General features: G+C 52.9%; 4 protein-coding genes across 4 annotated transcripts; 2 read left to right on the top strand and 2 right to left on the bottom strand.

Moving 5' to 3' along the window:
* Positions 1-6760: 6760 nt before the first annotated feature.
* CABS01_05947 (uncharacterized protein) lies at positions 6761-7267 on the bottom strand (the record flags this gene model as incomplete). Its single annotated transcript, XM_060539315.1, has 1 exon — positions 6761-7267. The coding sequence occupies one exon, from the start codon at positions 7265-7267 to the stop codon at positions 6761-6763; it is 507 nt and encodes a 168-aa protein (XP_060404710.1).
* A 3378-nt stretch (positions 7268-10645) lies between these two features.
* CABS01_05946 (uncharacterized protein) lies at positions 10646-11913 on the top strand (the record flags this gene model as incomplete). The annotated part of the gene is made up of 3 exons (XM_060539314.1): positions 10646-10725; positions 10764-10803; positions 11296-11913. 3 exons carry the CDS (start codon positions 10646-10648, stop codon positions 11911-11913), a joined length of 738 nt encoding a protein of 245 aa, XP_060404709.1.
* A 1928-nt stretch (positions 11914-13841) lies between these two features.
* Positions 13842-15086, top strand: CABS01_05945 (uncharacterized protein; the record flags this gene model as incomplete). Its single annotated transcript, XM_060539313.1, has 1 exon — positions 13842-15086. One exon carries the CDS (start codon positions 13842-13844, stop codon positions 15084-15086), a length of 1245 nt encoding a protein of 414 aa, XP_060404708.1.
* A 9547-nt stretch (positions 15087-24633) lies between these two features.
* CABS01_05944 (short chain dehydrogenase) lies at positions 24634-25535 on the bottom strand (the record flags this gene model as incomplete). Its single annotated transcript, XM_060539312.1, has 2 exons — positions 24634-24668; positions 24734-25535. 2 exons carry the CDS (start codon positions 25533-25535, stop codon positions 24634-24636), a joined length of 837 nt encoding a protein of 278 aa, XP_060404707.1.
* Between the last annotated feature and the right edge of the window lie 722 nt (positions 25536-26257).

The raw sequence follows: 26257 nt of genomic DNA, 5'->3' as shown, positions 1-26257 counted from the left end.
CAAACCCCTTCTCGTCGATCTCGACGATGGTCTTCAAGATATATGCCCATACTTCCGATCCGCCCCACCGCATGTTCCTCTAGATGGGATCATCCATGATGCTCGGCCGGACCCTTGGATTATATCTCTTTCGCCCAGAACCCACCTACCCTCATCCATACCTACCCTCGTCCATACCTACCCACTTCCCTTTCCGATCCCATCACGCATTATAGCATCTCCAACTCGTTCCCCCCCAGAACGCCATACACGGCAATCATCTCGTCTCGTGCATGGAGACAAAGAACAGTTGACACAACCATGTCCTTGCCCCCCTCCCGATTCGTAGATCCTCTCCCCAAGGCACACCAGATTTCTCGTGCGAAGATCCTCGCCCGTCCCAATTACCCAAATCTGGTCTTTCCCTCCTTCTCTATCCGCGCCCCTCCTCCCTCCCCCACCCGCCAACGTCATGGCAGGGCAGACGTAAAACGAAAGGCAAAGCGGAAACCCGATGATGCGATTACGGCGATAAACTTTAACGTACGGCTTATCCCCCCCCCGCGAGACGCATTTGTGCGACGGAACGATAGATCCAGGCCTCATCTATGTGCTGACCCAGGGTTTTCCGATTTTGATCAAGTAGCTATCGCGATCTTCCGCTGGAATGGAATCCGCATCGTATCGTTCGTACAATGTGACGCCTGCGAATCCCATTCGGAAGACAAGACGACGGCATCTCTCTGCCAGCCCAGGAGTCACCCTCCCAATGAAACCCGAATCCCGGGCCTGGGTTGTAGACGACATATGCATGATACGACAACCGGATAACGTGATAATTTGCGCTGGGCCACACGAAATGAAGCAAATCTACCTGGAAACCGGATAGTGCAACCATTCTAAGATCTCGCTGTATGTGTTTTCGAAGCAGTGCTCCCCCAAAAAAAAAGCAGCACGCGGTCGCGGTTGTGATGGCATTGCCGGGAGACATCTTCGACTCCGGTTCCGTCTTAGGGCCGAGTGCCAACCACCCAATAAGTGTCTCGCGAAGTAACATCGAGATGTTGCTTTACCAATACAATTACGTTTTCCAAGAAAGCATCCCACCGCTCCTGAGCGCTATCGGCATCCTAATCAACAAGCTGGTGTAAACATACCTTTAGTCTTCTCTGATTCTTGCAACTCGTCGCCATTGTCGACCCCGAGTCCGAATCCGTGATATGGTATCCGACAAAGTGGTCGAAAAGACCACAACCACATTCCAATGTCCCATGTACCATTGGCACTACGTGTGCCACTCTGTACCCGATACCACAAGATGGTCTCAAATGCCACATGACCCTCCCTTTCCTCCCCCTTCGACTCTGCCCCGGATTCCCTCCCGAGTCAATGTCGAGCGAGACCTAGGCGTTCCAAATTTCCCTCTGACCATTCACTTTCCCTACCCCCCCTCCTCTTCACCTTCTTCACTGCTGGGGTTAGGTAGTGTTCTGGATCAAGGGCCGTAGTGCCGCTGACCACCCGTGTCTGTCTCAGAAGCCTTTGAGTGTCGACACTGTCTTGGAAGGGATACCACGTGCATATCCGCCAGGCACATGACCACGCGTGTGCGCGCGCGTTTGTAAGCATAGACATATCTCTCCGGGGTCTCTGAAGAACAGAATCGCGCCGCGAGGAACAGTGATCTTCACCACAGCCTGCTGCAGTCTCTTGCTGTACTCGATGGACACTCCTATATTGTGTCTTGTTTCGTCATCTCGCCATAACACATCCATGGTACGGAGTACAATGATTACATAGACCTAGACCTGTTGAGTGAGACAGGTCAGACTATAGCCCCGGCCTCGCCTGCATCTTGCATTTTCGCAGCGAGCAGAAAGTGTGAGTGATTGAGAGATCCCCTCAAGACGTAGCTGTCATCTGGTGTCGCAACAACTGATGCGGGCGCGAAGACAGGCATCAGCAGCTACGAGGGCAAGGGGATCGGGTGCCCAAAGAAACCACCGGCCTAGCCGTGTAAGAATACTTTGCGCATTGGAACCTGCATCGATTATCTTCCGCTCGTACCCGTCGACTTCCGCCTGCATGTACAATCTGCACTATCGTCCTCGTGGGGTTTTGAAAGGAACACTGCTCCTGTCCAAGAGGGGGGCTGCGATTTATCCAGGCGCCCGCCTTCGGCGAGCGGCAACATCGACGTCGCATTTGCCGGGTCGATCATATCCGCCCACATGGAGGCCCTTCCATGCGGCTCCCCGTCGGTGAGCACCCACTGAGTTGAACACAAGCTCAATTCAGCACAGCATGGTCATCAACAACGCGTATCATGTCAAACGCTTCCATGATCCTTTTCAAGAACCCATTTTTGGGGTCGGGATATTTGTATTGTATTCGACAGCATCGCCAAGCTGCGGGTAGAAAGAGCAATCTCATTTCTCGTCATATGGTTCCTTGTATGACATGAGAGGTGATTCAAAAGCACCATGAGGCCAGTCAATGACCAGTGCAATCAGTAAAAACCCATGTAAATTGCCACAAAAGTGTCGGTTAGTCGCCATCTCGAGTCCTGTGACCGGGACTATCGACTGTTGTATCACATCTCTGCGATACGAGAGTTCCGGCTGGAGGGACCTGGGGAGATAGCCACGTCGCTGCAGCAGGGAAAGAACGCGACCCTTGGTACACCAGTTCCCTTTGATTCACGAGGGCGCTACCGAATGGATGGTAGAGGCGTGGAAGCGGCACGGGTCGCTGTCTGGTGCTATGTAACCGACACTCGTCGGTCTTGATCCAATGCATTCCCCCGTACCGACGCAACTAGTGCATCGTGGGATGGCCAGTCGCACCGCGAGCTGCGAGTGCTGTCGCTCCCTTTCGTACGTAATTGAGATGGCAAGATAGCCTTAGGCCCCATCGCTTCGCCAAATGTCCTCGTCATGACGCCTACATTCGGCGCTGCCGCACCAGCATCGCGGAGAAGAAAGGGCCCTAATATCGCGTCTCAATTGAAGCTCGCGCTCAGTCTGGAGACAGAATAGGTTCTCTCTGCATGCTCCATTCTCGCCTTCGACTACAAGACTCTGATATCGGAACCTACACGGAACTTATGTGGCGGTTGCACTGCCGTACAATTCTGCGAAGTTTTGGAGCAGCAAGCCGGTTGTGTATCGTTCAGCGAGACAACGTCCTTTCAAGTCTCCGATTGAATATCACAGCCGACCCATGAGGCAATGGGGTGATTATTAATGTGTCAATTGCGAAGAAACCCAAGCAACATCGAGAAATCGACATGCTGGTTCGCAAATCGTATGTTGGCTTGGTGGTAAGCTCGACGGTACCCTCCCCGAGTGAGTGCAAAGATTAATATTCTGACCGGCCGAGCATTGCCAGGTAGGGGCTACGGATAGCTGCTTGTTAGCGGCTGCCTCACGCTTGCCTTTGTTCTCATACGCCGTGTTCGCGACATTCGAGATGAGGATCACGAACTACAGAGGCCTCTTTGCCTCGCAAACTTGACGGAGGCCACGCGAAAGGATAAGGCTCTTAGAGCGCGTGGCAACACATCGTATTCCGCTGGAAGAAATAATCTGAAAGCATGCTGCCGTCATACGAGGAAGAATAGGATATTGCCTTTGTCGTTTCTTTTGACCTTGCATGCCTAAGCGCACCCGAAGGCCTTAGTACGCTCCGGTGGAGGATACTGAAATAAACGGCGATACGGTGAAAGCGCTAGCTTGGGGCCGGACGGGAGCGTTTAATCGGCCGCTTCAGTGCTAGGAGTTGGCTGGACAGCGATGGGTGAGAGGGCAATATCACGTGCCTGGTGAACCTCCTTGACTGACTTGGTTCGCACCATCGCTGTAGTCTGTTCGTCTGTGCCGTCCGGGTGCCCATTGTTGTTGATGGTCGAAACCATAGGAACGCGGAGCCAAGATGACTATATCCTTGGAACCACTGGGAGTCCTATTTCCAGCCACACCAGCCTTTTTGGGCCTTGAATAGGGAGTTTGAAAACACGTATGTTGCAGTTGCTGTGCGGCCGAAGATAAGGTGCCTGAACGCTCACTGTCGTCTGGATACACGACGTTTCTCAGTGCGCTCATCCCTGGGTAGGATCAAACACAGGCTGGTGAGAATGAGATCCCTTCCGGGGCTCAGAGACGATATCGGCCAGTTGCTGGTGCTTACCGCTATACGGGACAGTAGCATCACAAATTCTTGGTGTAACTGTCATCAAACTCCACATGCGGATCTGCGGCGGCTTGCATTTCATCTGGTTGCGCAACCTAGACAGTCGAGTTGTTGGGCGTAAATAACGAATAATCAGCCAATAGTGAAAGTCCGGTGCGCCAAAGTCTGCTGGAATAAGCAACAATTGTGCATAGAGGACGATTGATTTGGAGGGACGAGCCGTCACCCAGTCGGATCTTTCTTTTCGGGGCCGATATCGTTGTTGTCAGTGTTTTGAACATAGACACCATCAATCAACCAGGCCGGTAATAGCGATGAGTTGCCAGCGCATGGATCAGACTCCACCGGGAGCAGGAGCAAGCAAAGGAACCGGGTTGTTGTTGCGGGGTTATTGGCGCCCGCAAAGTACATCCATTGATCTGTGGATCAGAAGAGACGCACTTGCAAAATTGCAAGATCTGTCGAGTCTCAAGGCCGACTTGACCCTTGCGCTGTCAGAGTCCCCAGATTCGTCCGAAACATGACATGATCGACGTTGGAAGGCCTCGTTTGGTGGAGATCTCACCAGAACTGGCCAAAGTGGAAGCCCGTGCGAGATTTTGGCTGTCAATGGTATCGACTTGTCTCTATCCGAAAGCAGGCATTTGAGGGACAAGGGCTGAAGGGGAATTGCAGTCCACTGGAACTTAGCGTTGAGCTTGTTTGCTTTGCTCGAAGAAATCCAAAGAATTGTTTCGCAATGAGGCACCCCTCCTTTCTTTAGTTGATGGATCGGTAGAACGGTGTCTCAGTTAATCAAGATGCGTTGTTGGACACAATGAAAAAGATTCTGCTGGTTGTCGGCTTTGTAGATTGCCTGCGAGAGTCCTAATCCGGAATGTCATGCTGTCTGTCTTTGGGCGACTGGACAGTGTCTTGAAACAACTTTGCGCGCGCTAAGATTGGTAGGCTTTGGGTCTTTGTACGCCTGATATCCGTACTCAACCCCACGTATCGACGCCACGCTCGAACGTCGAGGGCTGATGCTTCAGAATAGCTCTAGCGTTGCTTGGAAAGGGACGAGAACACACCTCGGGGAGCCACGTCGCGGCCCATAACTCCGAGTATGATGTCATCTTCTGTTGATACGTTTTCGACAAGGACCGAAGAGTTCCCAAATTTGAACCGGCAGCTTATCAAGGAACTGTTGGACTGGAAGGGCTTCCATTCTATTGGAAGGGCGAAGACCACGCCAGACGCCAACTTGTTTCCTTTGGCCGTGGCTGACATCTCTCAGCTCTGCTCGAAATGAGGATCACTTCCCTTTGGGGAGGGCTATTGCTCCTTTTGTGGTGTATGAGAACGACATGCTAATCAGCAACGGTCGCTATGACTGACTTGGTAACATTACGTCCAGGCGTCAGGTTCTTGGTGTCTTATTAGAGTCGTGGACCGTACTAATCTTGAAGCCATGAGTGGGGGATTTCCCCCAACCTCACCGTTCGGATGATGCTGACCCAACTCCGGGACTTGGGGACCAATCAAAGCTGGTATGCTGAAAGCGCGATAGGGTCGTAAGGAACGGTGAAGGACAACGCGCTTTCATAAGGACAGGGATGTCATCATATAAGATTTGCCGGGTTTACTGGCTGTCTCGCTTCTCGGGAGATATCCGCGGGGCAATGGCACAAGACACTATTGAGGGCGATCGTCGCCGTATGTAGATGCCGGACCGCTGTCATCTTCAGCCTCACTTGCCCCAATTCTCCGACGACTCCCTAAGTAGAGGGAGAAAAGGAATGGCTTGATTGAGGAAAAAAGCTAGACAAGCGAGTTTGGCCACTGCTTTGCTATTTTCTGCGTCCTGTCTTCGGTGGTGTCAACTCCCGACATCATTTGGCATGCAAGCCGTCCAGTCCAGGTGCACGGCCACCAAACTCGAGGCTTTACGGAATGGGAAGTATGTTCTGTACTTTGTCATATTTTGTGCCATTGAAGAACTGAAGTGGCGTTACTCAGTCCTGGGGTATGGCGACAGTATGCTGGCTGAACGATCGACGCAATCGGCCGCCCGTTGGCGAGCTATTGCCGTTCTGGGTCCTAATGGCTGCTGTGGCATTGTGACGTCGCACGGGGTCTGCAGACGCGGCTTGCAAATAGCAGGGAAGTGCGATGAGAGATCAACGGTGTCGAGGTCTCGGGTATTGTTGCTGTCTTCGCACTCATTTGTTCGTCTTAGACACCGGGTCTTTCGATTGGCGATTAGCGATTGACGGTTGAGCTTTGGTCTGGTACAGTAAGATCAAACAGGCTGTTGAGGGTAGTGTGTCTCACTGTCTCGAACAATGGTGGAGTTATCGTCTTGGTCGGAGACATGAAGAGATATCTCGGCACATGGGTATCGTCGATCCGGCATCCGAATGTGGGCCTTGGTGTGCTGTGGCCTTGGGTTTTGGGCGTTACTGCAACAACCTTGGCAGTGAACCGCCTGCTTCAGTTGGTCATGAGTATTCAAGACGACAGGCGTCCAATGAGTGGTGGACTAGGTCGACGAGCGAACCAAGATTCCCAACGGAGGTCCGAGGAAAGACAGGGGCCTCGAGATTGTGCATTAGGTCGAAGAGGTTGCGTAAGTAGCCATTTGGCTGGCTTGACGCAGCATGAGATCCTGACAGCTGCAAAAACGAAAGTACAGGGCGGAAGAGGAGGAGGAGGTTGCAGCTAAGCAGTTGGCACGTAATCCTCGTCGGAGGCGCTGGGAGGAGTACTTGGCAGGTGAAGCGGCCGTGAGTTTGGCTCTGTGCGTCTGGGTGCAGGCGTAGGCAGAAGCTGAGGGAGGTGGGATGCCGTGCGGTGCAATGCAAAGCAGGCTGAAGCTGATGCTCGTGCTGATGATGGAGGAGGCAATGCTATCGATGGTGAAGCCGTTGGTGTTTGCCAATGGATGGCACTGATGGTGATTGATGGTGGTTCCGGGAGGCGATGAGAGGAGCGTGTTGCTGCGGGTTGCACGGGTACAGGATGGTGCAGTTCCTGGGACGACGGCAGCAGTTTGTGTTTCGAAACATGGGATTCTAGAAATCGGGGGGAAGAACCACAGACGATGTTGGAGCAGCATTGATGGGAGCCAAAGAATGCCGAGTCGATCGAGGGTAGGTTGATTTACGATGTCAGGTTGCAGTGCCGTCGTGTCGGAGCATGGTCCGGGTGTGACGGGAGAGTAAGGAAAAGGCAACCTCAGTCCCAACGGCAAGGGACGTGGAAGGAGCCAAAGGAGCGCAAAGGGAGACCTTGCGCGAGCGCACCTTACCGGAAATGGAATCGACCAAGAAAGAAGAAAAAGTTACGGTAAGGTAGCGACTGCCTTGGTCTTCAGGAAAATTTACACGAGGAAGGCACAGAGGTGAGCGAGCCACGAGCGTGATGGGGACAGAATGGAGGACGTGCCTGCCGTCGGGGTGCCTGGTCACCTTAGGGCAGGTTGTCTGCCCGCGCCTGCCCTGAGCTGGAAGAAGTGGGTCAATCCCCAGGACTCTTCCTCCTTAGGTACGCAGTAAGGCAAGTCCAGTCCATTTGAGGGGACGGAAAGCATAGCCGCCCGTCGTGTGGTGTTCCCTGCCGTTCCTGCCGTCCCCATCGCCCCGCCTCCTTCCTTGTGCTCCGTCTTTTCCCACGGCCGCGGTGCGCTTCCGTGCCGTGTCAAGTGGGTCTCGGCCATTTTCTCTGTGCAGCTGGGGTGATTCCTAAGGCAACCCCCATCGCGGTAAAGTAACTTGTACATGATCTTACCTTTTACCATTGAGAGAAGCTACCTCACATGCTACATCTCACTAAAGTGAGCTTCTATTTTTTCACCCTCCTTCAGGCAGCTCGACATGTGCTCAAGACATCAGCTCTGTGCTGTGCATATCCTGAGATCAGCTAGAAAGAACCACCATGCATGCCTTGGGTCCCAAATTCATGCTGGGGTAAGAGCGATTCTTACATATGTGTAACGTAGGTAGATACTGGGATGCTCCGCTTCCTTGCTTCCTTTGCCTCCGACTTGGCCACGCAATTCAATCCGTCTCCAAAGGATCCGATTCTGACTCGAACCTGCGTCGTCGATGCTTTCCCAGGATACCAAGGCCACTTTGACCACCATAGAATAAGACTAGAAATCGGCAAACTCACCTCATAACTTCTGTCACACCAGAGTCTAGAAGCGGCTCTCGGGGGGCTGGGACCTCCCTTGTCCGTACCTTATCATTTCCGCGGATAAGGTAAGGCAAGGTAAAGGTAAGATAGCTGAGGTGCTCTGAGCTCTGTGCGGGAGCCCCGGGCCACTGGCCAGCAGTTTGACTGATGCAGTACGCTGCGAGAGTTTCGGCAGACGTCAACGTGTCGTTTGTCTCCTCCTGTTCGTCTCAGGAACTGCGGGAATTGCGTGTTCCCGTCAATCGTCGTGGTGAGACGCTGGGAACTCTGCGGCGCCCTGGGCGCGGCGGCGAAGGCGGCCTCTGCTCGGCGACACTTCAGCCACCTTGGCTGACAGGAGGGGGACAGCCATCAATGCTGTCGAAGCAGCAGTAGTTCTGAATCGCTGCCTCATCCGAATCATGTTGGGAGGCAAGCGGGATAGCGCCATGAAGAAACCTGCCCAGAGGGTCTAGGGGTGATGGGAAAACTTAGGAACATAGTCTCAAAGAGGAAAGCAGAACGTGGAAACACGATGCGCCTTGGCTTCAAGTGGCTTCGGACCTTCGGACCACAACGGCCACAGCTGTTATGAATAAGACGAGGTTTGAGAAAGAAAGAGTCGTAGATGGATGACGAGCACACTTCAGGTCGGAAAGCGGAGAAGAGGGCATTCAACCAAACTCTTTTTGCAAGAAGCTCATAGGATACGAAGAAATCTGAATCACGATAACGGGCCGTAAGATTGGCAGTTCGCCAAGCGTGGACGCCACTTGGTGGGCGAGCTCCTCGTCTCTGATCATATCTGCTATCCGGAGCTTCGAAGTCTTTGCTTTATCTCGGCCGATGTTCCGGTACTTTGCGTCCAACACGAATGGGACCGTTGCTAGCCAACCTACCCTGCGATGTCTCTCCATGGGCCTCGTATTTGTCCGAGTACGTACATAGCTTGCTAGTCAACTGGAGAAAGCAGTCTATGCACACAATCGTGCATCTTATACACAAAATGTTATGCCTGGGAACATGAGGACGTTGTATGTTGGAACCGGGTGACAAGTTGTCATGGTTTTGGATCTGAATCCGAATCTGAATCTGGAGCGAGACACAAGACAGGAAACAAACGCTTTGTCCGCAACCCGTGGCTTTGCAGGAGTCAGTCGTACTTTATTTTGCCTGTCACGGAGACGGGAAAGAAAAGGAAATAGCATCTGGCGGCTGTTCCTAGGTACTCTAGTCTCTGATCCGCAGTCAAGGAGACCACATGCACATTGGATACATGTGCATCAAGAGTAAGAAGCGTGCATGTTGCTTACATTGGACACTGGCAGCATATTCGGGTACCGTCTTGCCAGGACTACGTATGGCTATCAGCACAGTGTCTGAAGTTTGCATATCACGCAATGTTCCATGGAGTCATGTCGAGAGCGTTGGCGTGTTGTAGATTGTGCTCCAAGATTCCATACAATCAAGGCAGTTCGTATATCCATGTATCTGAAATCAAAGACTAAATCAAATCAGTGTAAGCAAGGTGAGCAAGTCTCGGTCAGGTATTAGCAAGAGACGAATATTTGGAAGGGAGAGGCAAAGGCAGGGAAGGGAAACCTTGAACACACACCACGGAAGCCGCCCAATTGCTGGTTACGTGCCTCTCTGTGTGAGGTCCAAGCTTCTTCCCGCAGGAGGAGGCAAGATACGTACTCGGTGAAAGGAGGCAGGGGGGCAAGGGCGAGGGGGGGAGATCTCACCCCATCCGCACCGTTTACTCAGGGACCCCCTGTCTCTGGAATTGCAGGGGTCTTCGTTCCCCCCTGCTCGTGTCGTGCATGGTTAGGCTCGTGGCCCCACCCTATCTTTACCCTCGCCTTTTTGGAGAACTGGGGACGAGTGCGAGGTACCTTAGGTATGGATGGGAAGTTGTGAAGAAGACTTGAGAGGCAGCGAACAGCAACCTGGACCACCTAACCTAAGGCAAGGTAGACCACTGACCAAGGCAGAGGCAGTGGAAGCTCTAAGGCAAGCGAGATATCGCGATGCTGCATGAGGCATGAGGCATGAGTGAGTGGCACATTTAGAGGAAGTGTGGGCCAATATGAAGACGCTATCGGCGACTTAATGAGGGCACATTGCAGCTGAAAAAGCTGCAGAATTACGGTGATCCCACGAAACAATGAGAGACGGGTAGGAGGAGGAGGAGGAGGAGGGGGAGGAGGACCTCGTAGTCGAGTCACATGGCCATGGAGAATGGTAGACACGGAGAGATTTCCTCGAAACAAGGCGCCGAAGAATACCAGCTGAGCACCTTGAGCAAGGTGAAGCGGACATGTTTCTGGGTCTTATCGGTTGGCCGCCTCTTCCTTTTCCTCACGTTACACATTCATTGTTCCGTACCAAGGTCATCAGGTATGTGGGTATCATCACAAAGACAACGATTGATGAAGAACAAACATCCGTAAGGTAGGGATAACTTATTACCGTGAGGTAAGGAAGGTAAGCGACCTGATACGTGCCTCTCAAAAGAGAATTCACGGACGGCCTGTCATGGCGAGGGTAATAAGGCACATGGAGAGAGAGTGTGAGAGAAAGAGTGAGAGAAAGAGAAAGGCACAGAGAAACGGTACTTGGAACGAGGTACATGTTGGAACCGTCATCTTACCTAAGCCCACAGGCCCACGTCCAATCATCTACCGTCGCCCGAGGTACCGTTCGCTGTTGTCATCTTTTTGCCCAGGCAAGGCCCCAAGGCGGCAAGGCCCCCCCTTCTGGGCGCGGTTGACTTTCCCATCACCCCATTCGCCCTCTTGGAAAAGGTACTTTGTCTTTTTCCACCTCACCCTCTCTCACCTCCACTGGGAGTCTGGGACTTCACACATCCGAATCTGACTCTGACATGCCACTTCACCTCAATTGCCCTTCGCTCTTCGTTCGTTCCTCTGTTTCTTAACTATGTTTTTTTTTTTTTTTACCCCAAAGACATGGATTGCTCTTAGCTTCTTTTCCGCCTCTCCACCTTCACCTCCAACTCCCCGACATCATCACCTCTCGCCCGTACCCGCGGCCCCCGTGTCAACCGTGTCTTTCAACTTTGCAGTCCGTCCCTCGCTACCGAGTTCCCCCTTGTCCATCGTCTTTCCAAGCTCGTCCTCCCGCTCGCCCTTCTTCTTCGTCGTCCTCGCACACACATTCGTCCTCGGACCAATGCCTGGTCTGTTCCAACCGGCCGAGCCAATCAGCCCCAGCGTGCGAGCACATCCGCCTGCCGTCGGTTGCCCGGCATACTCCCCTACGGAGAGGCCCAAAGGAAAGTATCTCGTCCCTCTTTTGTTGATCAAGGTACAGTCCCGTCTTCTTGAGCCTTCGATTCTTCTCCCCGAAGCAACGTCCACCCCTAACCTACGGCCTATCCTGATCCCTGCACATGGCTTCTTGTTCCTATCTCAGTTCCACTGTCCACTCTACCAGCTTGGTTCGGACCTGGGTCTGATCGAGCTGATCGGATACCTTACTGCCCACAGATACGCCTGGACCCTTCTGGCCTTGCCCTGCCTTACCTCACCTCACCTTGCCTCGCCTTGCTTTGCCTCGCTGTAGAATCTTACCGTACCGTTCTATCTTCCGTGCTTGCGGAGCTTCACCTTCCACAAGGCACTTGGAAGACTCACTGTATCCATACCAAGTTAGAAAACCGTGTGTGGACATGGCATGCTGAGCATAATCCACAGTAAAGGTAGCCCGCGTCATCACCCTCTGCTCCCACTTCCTTGTCCCAGTCGCTGTTTCTGACCATTTTGCTTTTTACCACGCCAACTTGGAACGAACCGTTTACTACCGTCCCACCTCTTTGCCTTATCCGAGGGCAGGGTATCCTGTCCTTGACCAGGCCCCAGCTCAAGCTCACCAAGCTCTAGATTCAGCACACACCACCACCATCATGGCAACCATCATGACCCTCATCAGCATCAGCCTTCACAACACGACACCGGAGCACAGCGCAGTTTCTGGGATATGCTTTTCAGCACAAACCAACAGATGCCGTCTCCTTCAACCCACCCTGCTTTCTGCCTTTTGATTTTCCTAGTTGTCTGCCCACCAAGTGGATGGATGGTCATGGTGCCCCCCCATCATCCGTCCACTCAACCCTTGAAGTAAAGAAATCAGGGTCTCATTATGGGGAACTCCATATGGGTGATTGCCGGCAGCACTTGCGTTGTCTCCAGAGTTCCGTGGGGAAGCTGGGGAAGCTAGAAGTGGCAACGTCCAACGTCTATCACCAGCCAGGTAGGTAGAATATCCATCTGAATGGCTTCGGTAGCTGCTCCCCTCTCTTCCCACATCGGCCCAAAGGGGTGCCACCTACGTTGTCTGCATGCCCAGACAAGGCTTTATCAGGCCCAAACCGTTCAAGCCTATGCTTCGAATTGGTCTGTTTTGGTTCTTTCTGTTGTCTTTCGCTCTGCACCTCGCTGCCGGCTAGCTGCCGAGTACTCAACCTCCCCGGTCAGTTCACTTTGTCCAAGCGGTCGAGCGAGCTCTGGCCTGCTCAGGAGAGACTTATCCAATGCCATTTGCACTTGAAGCCCAAGGGTCTTTGCGTGCGAGTAAGCCAACCAACCCATGTCCACACCAATGGACGAGTCCAACGTACCAAATGGGCGTTTACATGGGCCGTTTTCTTTTTCCCTCAGACTGCCTCTCCGTCTACTCTCATTCTCACACTCACACTAGCAACCATAATACGTACAGGTACGGGGTACATGCTGGGGGGCACCTTATGCTCAGCCAGTCTCTCACCTCTTATGATTGTGTCTCTCTCTGCCTTCCCTGTCTCCCTCCAGGGTGGGTAATCAGAAGTCGAGCAAGGTCGGTCAACTTTTGAACCAATTTGTCCACGCCCTCTTTCAAGGCCACAGCCCCCAATGTACATGGTTATGTACAGTGTATGCGCCAATGGATAGCATATCTAAATCAGGCCCTCGCTTTTTAACTGTTCAACGTCCGCTCCTTCTCATCCGCGTCGCATGCTTCTTGTTCTTACAAGCTCCTTCTCTCATCCCTTCCTACAGCAACACCCGGACTCTCACTCCATGCTCGTCCCTCTTGGACTCTGGGTTATGGCCGTGACCGTTTCCGTTCCTGTTTCGTAACCCCGTTTTTCTCTCATCCACGTTGCTGTCGACCTTAGTCGGCTAGACTCCGCTCGCTGCCGCCCTAAACCTCGATCCGTGGCCCTCGGAGCTCTTCCCGCACTTCATCGCACTCTCACGCGAAGCCTGAATAGAGCTTGCTAATCCTCCTTCGCCTTGTACCCACTCGCCTTCGATTGTCACACAGACATCTTTCTTGCACCACCTACAGAACTCTAATAATTTCCGCCGTTGTCCAGTTCTTTAATAGTAGCTTGCCCCTCCACCATCATTGCATTCTCTGGACCTATACAGCTTTGTTAGATCAAGATACCCCATCTCCTTCTTCTCACAGAGTAGTCTCAAGCAAACTCGGGAAACTCACCTTAATCAACAATGTCTTCTTCCTCCAAACCTCGCCAACCCCGACTCCGGGCCTCTTGCGATGGGTGCTTCTTGGCCAAGGTCAAGTGCTCCAAAGCAAGACCCATCTGCTCCAGATGCCTCGCGTGCGGTCTCGAATGTCGCTACTCTCCCTCAAGCAGAGCCGGCAAGCCAAAGTCAGATAACAGCGCACCAAGCCACGCAAATACTGTCCACATGGATATGACCGACCTATCTCCCATCATGGACGAAAAGAACCTCATGTTCGGCCAACATCCCGGCATGTACAAGATGGAGCCTGGCTGGCATACGCCTACAAGTATGGACTCGGGGGCCATGAGCAGAAATCCATCAATTTCTTCTGGGCTCGCCATGCTCGGCGTCGACGACACAACCCCAAGAGACCACCAAGATCCGACAGCAGACATGTACGGAGGCGGCATGCCCTGGACACCACCCACAGATTTCTCAGCTGCTCCATATCCCGATATGACAATGTCTACCGCACATATGGCCACCCATCACGGCCGCTCTCAGTCCATGGACATGGCCATGGCAGCCCACATGACACCGTGGGGAGACCCAACGCAGCATGATATGATGGCGTATACTACCATGCAGAATCCAAGCAACATGGCCGCCGCCGCATACTTCCCGAGCCCCTCAACAACACCCAACATGCGACCAGCTGTCCGACACAAGTCTTCATCGTCAGGAGGCGGAGGTTCCTGCACCTGCTTCACAGTTCTCTTGCAGTCCCTCCAGGCCCTGCACAACGCCTCATCTCCCCAGGCACCACCATTCGACCTCGTCCTCTCTCTCAACCGCAAGGCTGTCGAGGGATGCGCCGCCATGCTCTCCTGCAATAGGTGCATGAGCCGCTCCGGCACCCACACGGCGGCGATGCTGCTGGCGACAGTCATTGGCAAGATCACAAGCTTCTACAAGAACGCCACGCACACCTACTTTGAGAACGGCATGGTGCCCGCTGTCAACCAGCTCAGCCCCGGCGGCGGACTCGGCGTCAGTCTCGGCGCCTACACGCTGGGCGGCGAGGACGGCAGGTGGCTCGAGCTCGAGATTCTCAACCGCGAGCTTCGCAAGCTGGAGGAGGTCTACGCGCAGTTCCGCGAGGTCTGCGCTGATCTGTCAGAGGATCCTGAAGTCAGCAAGGCCATGATTGGCTACCTCGGCCACAACCTTGGCACGACTCTCGAGGTCGTCAGCCATCGCAAGGGCGACATGAGTTATGCTTAGTCAGGGGACCCAACAGTTCGGACCAAAGGCCTTGCAACTCAAACTCAAACTCAAACTCCAAAAAAAAACACCAGAGGAGGCAAGAGAAAAGTACAAAAATTTGGAATACACACAAAGAGCGCTGCCACGGATGAGCGGCGCTCACTCGACACGACCGATATGAGCATACACTACTTCTTTTTTCACCCTTCTTCTCTTGGAAGATTTGGCACGTTATTTACACGGGGGAGTGATAGGTCGGTGGGGAAGAGAGAGAGAGAGAGCCAGTTTTGAGAGTTATGGAATCGACTATTGTACATTCTTGTCAGGCGTTTTACTGAATTTCACCAGCTTTGGTTTCTTTCTATCGAGGAACGGCGCAACGAAGGCGTAAATTTTCTGGTTCATCTCTTGTCGTTTTTACTGCTTTCCCCCTGGGGAAGCCAACTTTCACTCACTTTGGGCGCATCTATCGGGAAGGGGAAGGGGGCGGCGGAGACCGGATAGAACCTCGGATTGGACGGCAGCAGGCAGAGGAAGGGGATCGGATACCTGGAACAAATGGCAAAAAAAGGGATGATTGCGCGCGTGTACCGTCAGATCGTCATCCACCTGTTTCTTCACCAATTCCACACACACAAATCTTTGGATAACCTTGTTCGACCGAGCTTTCCTCTCAGGTAAACTTTGTCATTCTGCTTGGGTTTCGCTTTCTTCCCCATGTATTTTCTCATAGCGGAATCTGTTATGGAGTTCATCCGGAAGGGGAAGCATCATGAACCACGCCGTCCAGCGCTTCGACGATTTTTTTTTTTTTTTTAATCTTCGGACGGCAAAAGTCAGTATCTAGTCAGTAGTCAGTAAGGTAGTTAGCTAATGGAGACGATTCCTTGTCACGGACAGAATTATCCCAATAATTACACAATCATTGCAAAAGTCGGGTGTCATCAAAATGTCATCATCGTGCCTCACCAAGGCCCTTTGCCATACATCGACAACTCCCAATGCGGCATCTAGATCTGACGCAAGGCCAGCTCTCGATCGAATTTCATGTCAGGATCCGAGACGCAAAGTGGGGTCCACCCGACTTCTCTCTCTCTCACTCTCACTCTCTTACGCATTCTCAAATCTCATAATCTCAAATCTGTTACGCATTCTTCTAGTCTCTTACTCGACTCTGAGGCTCTAGTCTCTAGGCAATCGTCCATGGTCTGACAAGACATGCGGGTGCGCTATGCGAGGGCTATGCGAAGGTAGACAAGGGTGGGGGGGGGGGGGGGGCAAATCGTGGTAGGAGCAGCGGCAAGGACGACCTGAGGGAAGAAGGAGGAGGCTGGGTAGGTAGACTCTTGGGACTTGATACCACGTGCATTTTAGTCAGGCAAAGAGTCAAGGTGGTTGCATGAGTCTTTCTGTGTCGCTCTGCGAAAAGTGTCGAAGTGGTTGCATTAGCCTTGCCGGGCTATCCAAAAATGCTCTCTTTCTCTCTCACACACGCACTTACACGTACACACTTACACACACACACACACAACTCTCGGCACTGGCCGATTGATTTTCCCCGTTCCCCCACCCCGCCGCCGCCGCAGGCACCCCCTCTCCCGCTCCTCCTCCTCTTACAACACCACACACATACACACACACACACTCTCTCTCTCTCTCTCTGTCTCACCTCATCCTCACCTCGACTCACCTCGACTCTCGCATTCTCACCCCGGAACCAAAAAGATTTCATCCGTCCGTCAACCCGCTCGTCCACCACGTCACTGGCGCCGTTTCTTCTCATTTCTCCTGCACCTTTCCCGTCCCTTCCGTCCATGCAACCAATCTTTGGCGTCGCGGCGACTCGTGCCTTGTGCCTGGTGCCGATGCGTGTACGGTGACAAGTGGGCATCTATCTCTCTCTCTCTCTGCTTCTCCACTCCCATCTCAGTGTGTCTTCCTAGGCTTGTGATCTGTGGCTGACATGACGAGATGATGCTTCACAACACGGACGGTTTGGAGATGTCCGAGGAAGGACATGAGGAATCGTGGCTTATCTTATGCGCTCACGCGCGGGAATAAACGCAGCCTCGTCCAATGACGTTTGAGCCTTGATCAGATCCCTCTCTGACTGCCCCCCCTTCACTTCAGCTTCTAAAGGGCTGATGTGGGGAGGGCAGCTTCAGAGTGCAAGGCTTGTGATGTTGGACACTGAGCCCCAGTGGCTTGGCCGATTGCCACCACACAAACTTCGCCACGACAGGTAAAGAGGAATCGAAAGACGAATAATTCCCCGACGCAGGTTCAAGATTCGACGTCGAAGCAAGCCAGGGAAACACAAAACATCCCGTGTGACGTTTCGGTCTGAAGCTATCTTGAGCAGGTCCAGCTGAGAAGAAGGCATGATAAATCCGGTATGGCAAGCCGTGCTTCCGGAGGGGGGCGCTAGGAACCCTCTCATTGACAAAGTACCTGGCTGATGAAAGACTGCGTATTGTGTACCAGTCTCTTGAGTGAAGTTGGTAGAGTACGCGTGTCTTGAGGCGAGGTCTCGGACGATTTGAGATCAAAAACCTGACGCAGGTGCCGAGGCTGAAAAAGCTGGTGACAAATGAAAACGGATGAGAACAAGCACAAGCACTGGCTGTACCCTATGTTCATCTTGTAGAACAGTGCTTTTTGCTGACTGATGGACGTGTCAAACCAATCTCCCGGAAGACAAGGAAGCACGGATAGTGATGATGGGAGGATTGAAGTTCTGACCTGCATGGGCGTGAGGCAGCGGCGTGGTCAGGAGACGGGTTAATTAGCTTTCAAGGACCGAGCTCTGTGGTGCTTCGAAGGCCATCTTGTCATGCAGTCCCAAGGGTTCTTTGACTCTGAGCCCCTCTTGGTGCTGCAGCCTCTTGTTTCTGGTCAGCTCTCCGACCAAATTCTTGGGATTTGGAGACGTACTTACCTTTCCGGGGGCAAATTAAGACGAGAGGTATGGGTAGAGTACTGTCGAGAACACGTGGGTGGGAATAAGCCAGTGGTCAACCCGTTTCATGAACTTCCAGCTCCGTTTAGGCCCCTCAGGGGCTGATCGACCAACACGTTGGATGCCTTCATCCTGCAGGAACTCTCATAGGAAGAGGTTTCAACCGGTTGACGGGGAGTGGCGGGGAGACACTGAAAAAGGCTGCAGAAGCTGATTCCGATAGGTGAGGGAGTGGCCGGCCGAATTGTTCAGACCAGGGCAAGAATTTGCGAGCGCTCGACTGAATTTGGAGTGGACGTGTTGATCGAAGTCCGTTTCAAGTCGTGGATGACAAACTGGAATATCCAGTGACAGATAAATTTGGCGACATTAGTGGGGTCCTTTTGGGAATGAGCCGTCTAGGAAGGAGTAAATGAAGTGTCAGCCGTAGGAAAAGCTCTGCGAGATCTAGGCATATCTACATTTCACATGTAAAGAATGGTGACCATTCAGGCGAGTGCAATCTGCCCAGAATCTCAGAGACAGGAAAAGAGTCGGTGCTCTGAAAAGGTCTGTGATGGTGCGAACCATCAAGGGCGAAACGGCAACTTTGCTGTTCTGTGAGAGGCGTTCGTCCCTCGAAATGCTAGGATGGAAGTTGGAGAAGAAGCTTCTGAGTTACCTAAATAGGCAATTTCGAAGAGAAACTGGCGAACGGTTGGTAGTTGCGCTTCATGTCGTTGATTCAAATCTCCTGATAGACTGCCGACGCCAAACGCAGCCACCCTTCTGGCCCCTTGTCTGGCGTCAAAGTAATCGTCTCCCCCACTCATCAACGGGGAAACGGCCGGCCACAGGTCGATCCGGAGATGCTTGTTGGCGAAGCAGCCTCCCGCATCCTCAAACCATGTTGCTTCATGGCTGTGATGGAGGTCTTAGATTCGTGCTTACCTCGTTTCCTTTAGCGCTTCGACTTCAGACAGTAGTCAGCATTCGTTTTGACGAAATAGAGAGTTCAGCGCTATGTTCTCTTTTCTTTCAGAACGCGAATGGAACATTTCTGAACGTCATTGAAGCCAAGAGAATTCGAGTTTTGCTCCATCAGCCATAAATCCTGTCGGTGTAGTACAAGGTCCAGGCAAGTTGATATTGTGGACCAATAATCGACTTCGACTTGTGTAAAGTATGGAGAGAGAGGCACCTCCAAACATCAGCTGCATACGGACGGTCCACTTGTCAGACTGCGGGAGACAATGGCACAGCATCCTGTGGCAACGGCAAGTTTGGATTGGCGAGCAAGACACAAGGCACTTGCTTTGGTGCTCGGTCTTTGAAGAGTTTAGACGTGGAGTCAACGTCTCCCATGTCGGTCGTAGCCCGGGGAGAAGTTTTCGAGTTGGCCTCGTGATAGAATCTCACTTCTGATCGCACCCCTTCCCTCCCCTCCCTTTGATTCAATGGGAGTTCGACTTGACTAGTTTGAATTGGATACTTCCATTCTCGCTCCCGTATACAGGCGAGTTTCAAGCATAGGCACGACTGCAAAACAGGCCACTAGTAGTAATTACGTGTAGGCAAAGTAGCGTCAAACTGGAGATGAATCAGTCGGTAACGATTCAAACTATTTGCATGCAGCGGGGAAGCAAGGCATGAGCGTCTTATGCAAAGGTGAATCAATCTTTGGCTGTAGTTGTAATGACGCGTACTTACAAGAGTGGACAACGGCGTGCAGAATGCCATGACTGCTGGACGGGGGCGATGTTTGGCCAGGCTCCAATCTTGGAGTCGGACGAGGAGGTTTGCAGCAAAGTCTTCTCATTAAATCAGGCCATAGTTGTGCTGACAGTGTTCGAGATTGATTGGACGAGAGGCAACGAGAAGACGTTGGGAATGCAGAGACTGGAGGATGGAAATGGCACAAAATGCGGAAAAAGAAGAACGGACGTCAGTCCAGACCAACCCAAGGATACGTGGAGTTGTGGACTACGGCCGGGACCTTGCCAAGGAGGAAGGCTTAGTCATGCCTGCTTGCCTTATCTCTCGCCAAAAGAGGTAAAGTGCCTGGGGAGTACCTACGAAGTGGAAAACATCAATAGGTATCTCCGGCGTTGAAGCTGGTGATCTTGGGTAAGGGCGAGGAATGGAGGTTACTGTTGCTGTGTTTCCCCCACCTCTTTCCTCCTCTGCCCAAATATTCGAGTGGCAGGACAAGCAATTGGGTCGTCACTTCTTCGTGATGGAGTTGAATTGGTGTGCAACCTTGCTGCGAGAACCCCTTGGCTCTTCCTCTCCCGCACCACCCACACCACAATCAGTCCCACCCCTTCATCATCGTCATCAGCTTCCAGTAACGGCTTCAAAGGTACCCTCAAGGCCCCATAGGCCCAGCTGGCCCCTTCAGTCGATCCGTTCGTCTTACTGATGTGAGACAGCCTGTTGGGTTCTCTCTGCAACACCATCTTCTTCTCTGATTCTCACGAATTGGGATGCGCCCGAGAAACCGCGGCCGCACATCACGATGACCTTACCAGACGTGCAAAGAGTCAAAGGTAGTCGCCAGTCGCACAAATCTCAAAGGCCAGTCGCCGCGGCCTTGCCATGCTCCGCGATGCACATCTCGAAAGGTAACCTATCAGCACCCCAGTCGGTGTTGTGAGGACGCCAGTGGGGCTTAGCTTTCGAATTCTGGGCATACATTCGCTGCTCATTACCTTCCGTGGCATGCTAGACCCTGGATACGATGTCCGCGATCAACGTCTAGCCTCAAATTCGGAATATGAACGGTGCCAAGTGGCCTGCATCGCAGCCAATTTCCCGGCGTGGGTGTGCGGTCGGTCCCGAGTCCAGCTCAATCCTCCCCGCAACGGCACAAAGATGAACCGCCCACAAGACAGGGCGAGATGTTGTCAGACTTTCCAATTCCACCTTGGACTGTCAGTTGCGATACATTGATGGGATTCTCATGCAACTCTTTGAACGACAACAGCTCCAAGCGGTAGATCATTCACCACCTTCGTTACCAGTGAACACTATCTTTTGGAATCATCGTTGTAAGCTCTGTTTTTCCTCATTATCAGATCGATCGTCATAGATTCTATGGATACGAGGCCCGCCTGATTTATTGATTTGCTTATCCGCTTTCTTCTATCAACGTTGTTTCGCGGAGACTGGCCCCGTGGACGATGTTTGTGTAACCTCAAATCCCTTCTCCCTCCTAGACCATGTCTCACCCTGCGCAGCTTCGTATTCATTTCAAGGTTCTCCGCAAGCTAACCAACGTCTTTCAAGCCATGGCTCTTGATTATGCACGAATTCTCGTAGCCATTGTGCCCTTCGCAAGGGCTTCTTTCGCCCGACCCAGGAACGAGCTTACTCTCGCCGCCCGGCTTGTCGCCCGCAAGATGGACACGACACAGAAGTATGGCTCTGTCTCCCACGCGAAATCGGCCATCGAGCAACCCCCACCAACTCACAGCAAACCATGTTGCCCCGCATCACACCCACTCGCCTTGCCATCCCAAAGGAGGCTCTGCATTCAATATTGGAAGCAGTGGCTTGCTTGCAGGGAGCAGCCCAGCTCTAGGCCATGTTCTGGCTGCCTGAAATCTCCAAAAAGATCATCCACGTCTTGGTGTTCACCGAGGCCTGCTTCCAGAGGCAAAACTTCCTGCTAGATAAGAGCTGCCACGTCTGTTTTGCCCATTGACGCCCTAAGTACGCGCCACCGCCATTGGAGCCATGCTGTGATCGAATCCTCGACCGGAGAGTTTCGCGAGTAGCGAGGCTGACACTGCGTGATACCGCTGACTGTCAATGGCTATGGTTCGCCCGATTCGACGGCTGAACGCAAGCCCTTGTATCGAGCTTTTCCGAGGGCAATGTTTTCATTTTCTAGTGGCGTTACCTTGCAGCAAACCTTGTGGCTATCATCGCGTCTGGCAGCATTCAAAGTAGCTTCCCGCTGTCATCACCCTGGTATCGGAATTGACCGAGGCGAAGAAACCATTGCTTCCTAGTGTCGATTCCGAATTCATGGTGAAACTTTCTGTCGGTTCCCGGCATCCATAGACACAGGTTCTAGCGCGTCTGTTGAACACAAAAGTTGATTCTTCTGCTTTCAATCCTTGAAAGGTCAGCGACTCTCAAATCGGAGTTCTTCTCTTTACATCAAATGCCACTGTAGATGAGCCTAGTACTCACTCTTTATCGTACACAACGGCGATTTCTCGTCGATCGGTGGAATCTATCTTTGGGGTAACTTGCGGTACATCTTACCAATCTCCAGGGGTCGGCTAAGGTGGGTCGCGATCTGTATGTCAGAGTACCATGGCATTAGCAGGGGGGACGACACGCTGTAGTCGACGTCATGATTGATGGGTAGAGGAAATTATCCTCAGATTCCGCAATGCATCGAGTCCCCAGAATCCAGAATTCTAGCAGGCGGAAATTTTGTGGTGGTGGTCGATGGATGGCAGGCTCTGTATGTGCCAGGAGGCATAGGGCTCGAAGGTCCCAGGTTGTCTGACACGAATATTGCACTCTAGAGAAAGCCTTTCAAGTAGCACCGCGGACCGCAAGACGGAGGAGTATCCTAGTCAGCAAATCAGCACAGCTGAATGTAAGACGGTGGATGGGACAGAAACGGTGTTGCATAACGGTGACTTGCCGCACCGTTGAATGCCTATCACTAACAAGGATGAAGGGGGACAATCGCTACCTACAGACATATTTGTGCTGGAGTGCAGCGTCGATCGGAGACTCTTGTCATCATGTGAGCAGGCAGCGATGCAGAAGAGGAATTAACGATGCGGAAGTGCGCTTCAGGTGGGGCGACCGCTGGCAATCTCCTCGTAGAATTTTCATCATGTCTGCTTCAGTATTCCCGGATTCATAAGACATGGATCGCAAGAGACATAGGCATTCGTATTATTACCCAAAAGGGTAACAAGCCGGTTCAGTACCGGCGTACCGGCAGTATCCCAGACCGTGACATCGGGGCTTCCGTAGTGCCGGACGGTGTCCCACTGCCGGCCTTCGGGAAACAGTGGAGCTATATTAGGCCTCAAGACGGCGCACTTCCCATTTGCCGAGATCCGGGGCTTGAACCGGCTTCTATTGCCAGCGTTTGGCAGCCTGTTGACGTAGCACAATGGAAGTGGCTGACGTTCCAGAATTCTTACGGAGGTGTTCTGCAACAAAGCATCACGAGCACATGGCATTGGGTGGCATTTTGAGAGCAAATGCCGGATGGATTCGGGAGTCTTAGCGGGTGAGATTCTTGCTTCCTTTGTAAAGAATACGCCGTCAGCTTTGCATGGTACGACTCTGACGAGACGTTATCGCACCACTGTCAAGCCAGCTCAGAGCTTCCTGGTAGAACTCCAGCAATGCCGCATAAGAAGCTTACTTAGAGGCTGGGAGCTATCACTCCCGACCCCTAACAGGTGCCAGCGTCAGCGCGTTGACAGCGGATTCGCATACACACACACCAGAGGGCTGTCAGCGGAAGTAATCCTCTGTGCTTGCGCCTCATCCATTCCTGACACGCAGCCCGGCTTAGACCGTTAAAGCTTCCAGTAGCATACGTTGTTTTGCCCCCACTCGAGTACACCGTTGGATTCCTGTACAAGTGTATTTGGATAAACGTGAGAAGCCTACTGGGAAAGTCCGTGATCCTCCTTGTTTCGAGATGATTACGGTGTCGTTGTATCTAGCTTTGGTGGGGAGGGGAGGGGGCAGCGGGGTGACTAAGTGGACGAACGTGCCCAAACCCAATTCTCTCACTCGTAAAACCAGCCGCCTGGGCTTCATAGACCATCGTGATGCCAAATTCAGAAAGACACAATCGAGTCTACTTACCTGATCCTTGGTATGCTGACGCCAGAACAGGGATTTGATCTTTTTCTCTTGCCAAATCGGCCGTTTCCATCGTGTACAAGAGGTACTTTGGCCTCCAAGTATCCGATACCTTGCCGGTCTAGAACACTTGGACACTGAGGATCTGGCGATCCTCCCCGCTTTCTGTGTGAAGTTTCCCGATCTTGACGAACAGTCTAACCCGATGGTTGCGGGAGAAGGTTGAGCATGTATCGAAAACCAGCGACTGATAGCGGCGTGAAGCTTGGGTGCCGTCTCTGCCGTAGATGTCAAGTGCCCTCCCCCGAGCGGAGATGGCTTATAGCGGCCACTGAGGCGGACAGAGCGGATGAGATACTTTGATGATGGAGTTTTAGATATCTCACTCTTAGGTTATGGTGTCTGAGCACACAAAAGTTCAATTCCATGAGATCAGGAATATCACAATGGCCATCACACGATTAATCACCTGAAGTCTCATTTATTCGATTCACGAGAGAAGCGAGTCAAATGGGGATTCTGATATTGAGCATGCACGTTCAACGCAATAGGAAGTTTTCTAGTCAAGCTCCGCGTTGTATTATCATGTCTACGTACGCCTGTCCTAGGTGCTATGTAAGATCCCCTACTCCTAGCCCCCATATTAACCGACCTAGTCCCAGATCCATGGATCGCAGGCGTCCGGCTCGCCCATCGATCCAATGCATTAAGATATCACTAAGGCAGCCCCGCACGGATAGAGATGCCGGTGAAGCTCGGTCTGGGGCGCACTTATGTGCCGCCACCGGTGACCTTGATGACTTGACCTATAGAAGACGTTAGAAAATGTCTATGATGAGTAGCTTGTGAAGGATGGAGTTTCAAAACATACCGTTGATCCACTCGCAGTCAGAGTGGCAGAGGGAAGCGACGACCTTGCCGACGTCCGCAGGGACACCGACGCGCTTAAGAGGGTTCATGTTGGCCAGGCCCTGGTCGATGATCTCGATGGGCATGCCCTTGTAACCGTTGGGGACGTAGTGCCACGAGTTCTCGTCGTACATGTCCGTCTTGACACCGCCGGGGGCGATGGCGTTGACGGTGATGCCCTTGGCCCCGCAGTCGACGGCGAAGGCGCGGGTGAAGCCCTCGACGGCGGCCTTGGAGCCGGCGTACAGGGCGTGGTTGGGGATACCGCCCATCTGGGCAGCGATAGAGGAAGTGAGGAGGATGCGGCCTCCGCGTCCGCAGTGCTTCAGGCCCTGCTGGGCGACGAAGAACTGGCCGCGGGTGTTGAGGTCAAAGATGTTCTGGAAGAGCTCCTCGGTGACCTCCTCCTCGGGGCACCAGACCTCCTTGCCGGAGTTGGAGATGACAAAGTCCATGCGGCCAAAGTGGGCGACGGCGCGGTCAAAGAGGTCGACGACCTGGGCGGGCTTGCTGATGTCGGCCTTGAGGGCGATGGCCTTTGACCCGAGCTTCTGGATCTCGGCGACGACCTCCTCGGCGGCGCCGGCGGAGGAGGCGTAGTTGACGACGACGTTTGCGCCGCGCTTGCCGAGCTCGACGGCGATGCCGCGTCCGATACCGCGGCCGGAGCCGGTGATCAGAGCGACCTTGCCGACGAAGGGACGCGCCGCGTCGTACTCGGCAGGCTGCTGAGCAGCGATGTTCTCAGTCGCGGAAGGAGCCATTGTGTATAAGTTCAATGGCGAGGAGAAGAGAAGGGAAAGGAAAGGATGGGATGAGGATAAGAGAGAAAGAAGATAGCTAGAGCGGTTGAGAAGAGGAAGTTATATACAGCAATGAAAACACAGTGTTTGGCGTGTAGTCGCCAGTTGACCCTTTGTGGTTAAAGGCGAAGAACCGAACGCATGTCCGCCCGGTTGCCCGCCGCACCTCCGCCGGGAAGCGAAACGCCTTGCATTTGGGTGTGGGTTCAGCTAGGATCGGGGCCCGGGGACATTGAGGGAGTGCAAGCCAAAGGGCTACCTTACCTAGAGGATAATCTGGATGGGGGAGGTCCACGCGTTCGCGCCCCCGGCGACGCTTCTTCCTTTCGCGAAAGAGCGGCGAAGGAGAACAGCCCGTCGTCTTCAGATCAGACGCCACTACCTATGTGAGTCTATGTCTGCGTTTGAGTCTAAGCCAAAGCTTCAGCAGCAGTAGCAAAACGCTAGAACGTTACGTTTACTTCGCTGTTGCAATGTAGTAAATGAGACCTCATATTGTGGGTGAAACTTCCTTGGATCACTGTTGGTTTTGGCGGGCTGCTATTGCAGATCCTCACTGGTTGGCAGTATAACAGTTCATCGGTACTCTGAAGTCGGAACTCCTCGAAGCCCGGAGTCAACCCCCGGAGTGTTGGAGGAGACTCAACAAGAGCGAGTTGTGTTGTGGGAAACCAGGAGCATAG

This window comes from Colletotrichum abscissum, assembly GCF_030869225.1.
Source record: "Colletotrichum abscissum strain IMI 504890 chromosome Unknown Scaffold_12.1, whole genome shotgun sequence".
Classification (NCBI taxonomy): domain Eukaryota; kingdom Fungi; phylum Ascomycota; class Sordariomycetes; order Glomerellales; family Glomerellaceae; genus Colletotrichum; species Colletotrichum abscissum.
Note: the sequence above shows the minus strand (reverse complement) of the source record. Positions and strands in the feature narration are given on the sequence as shown.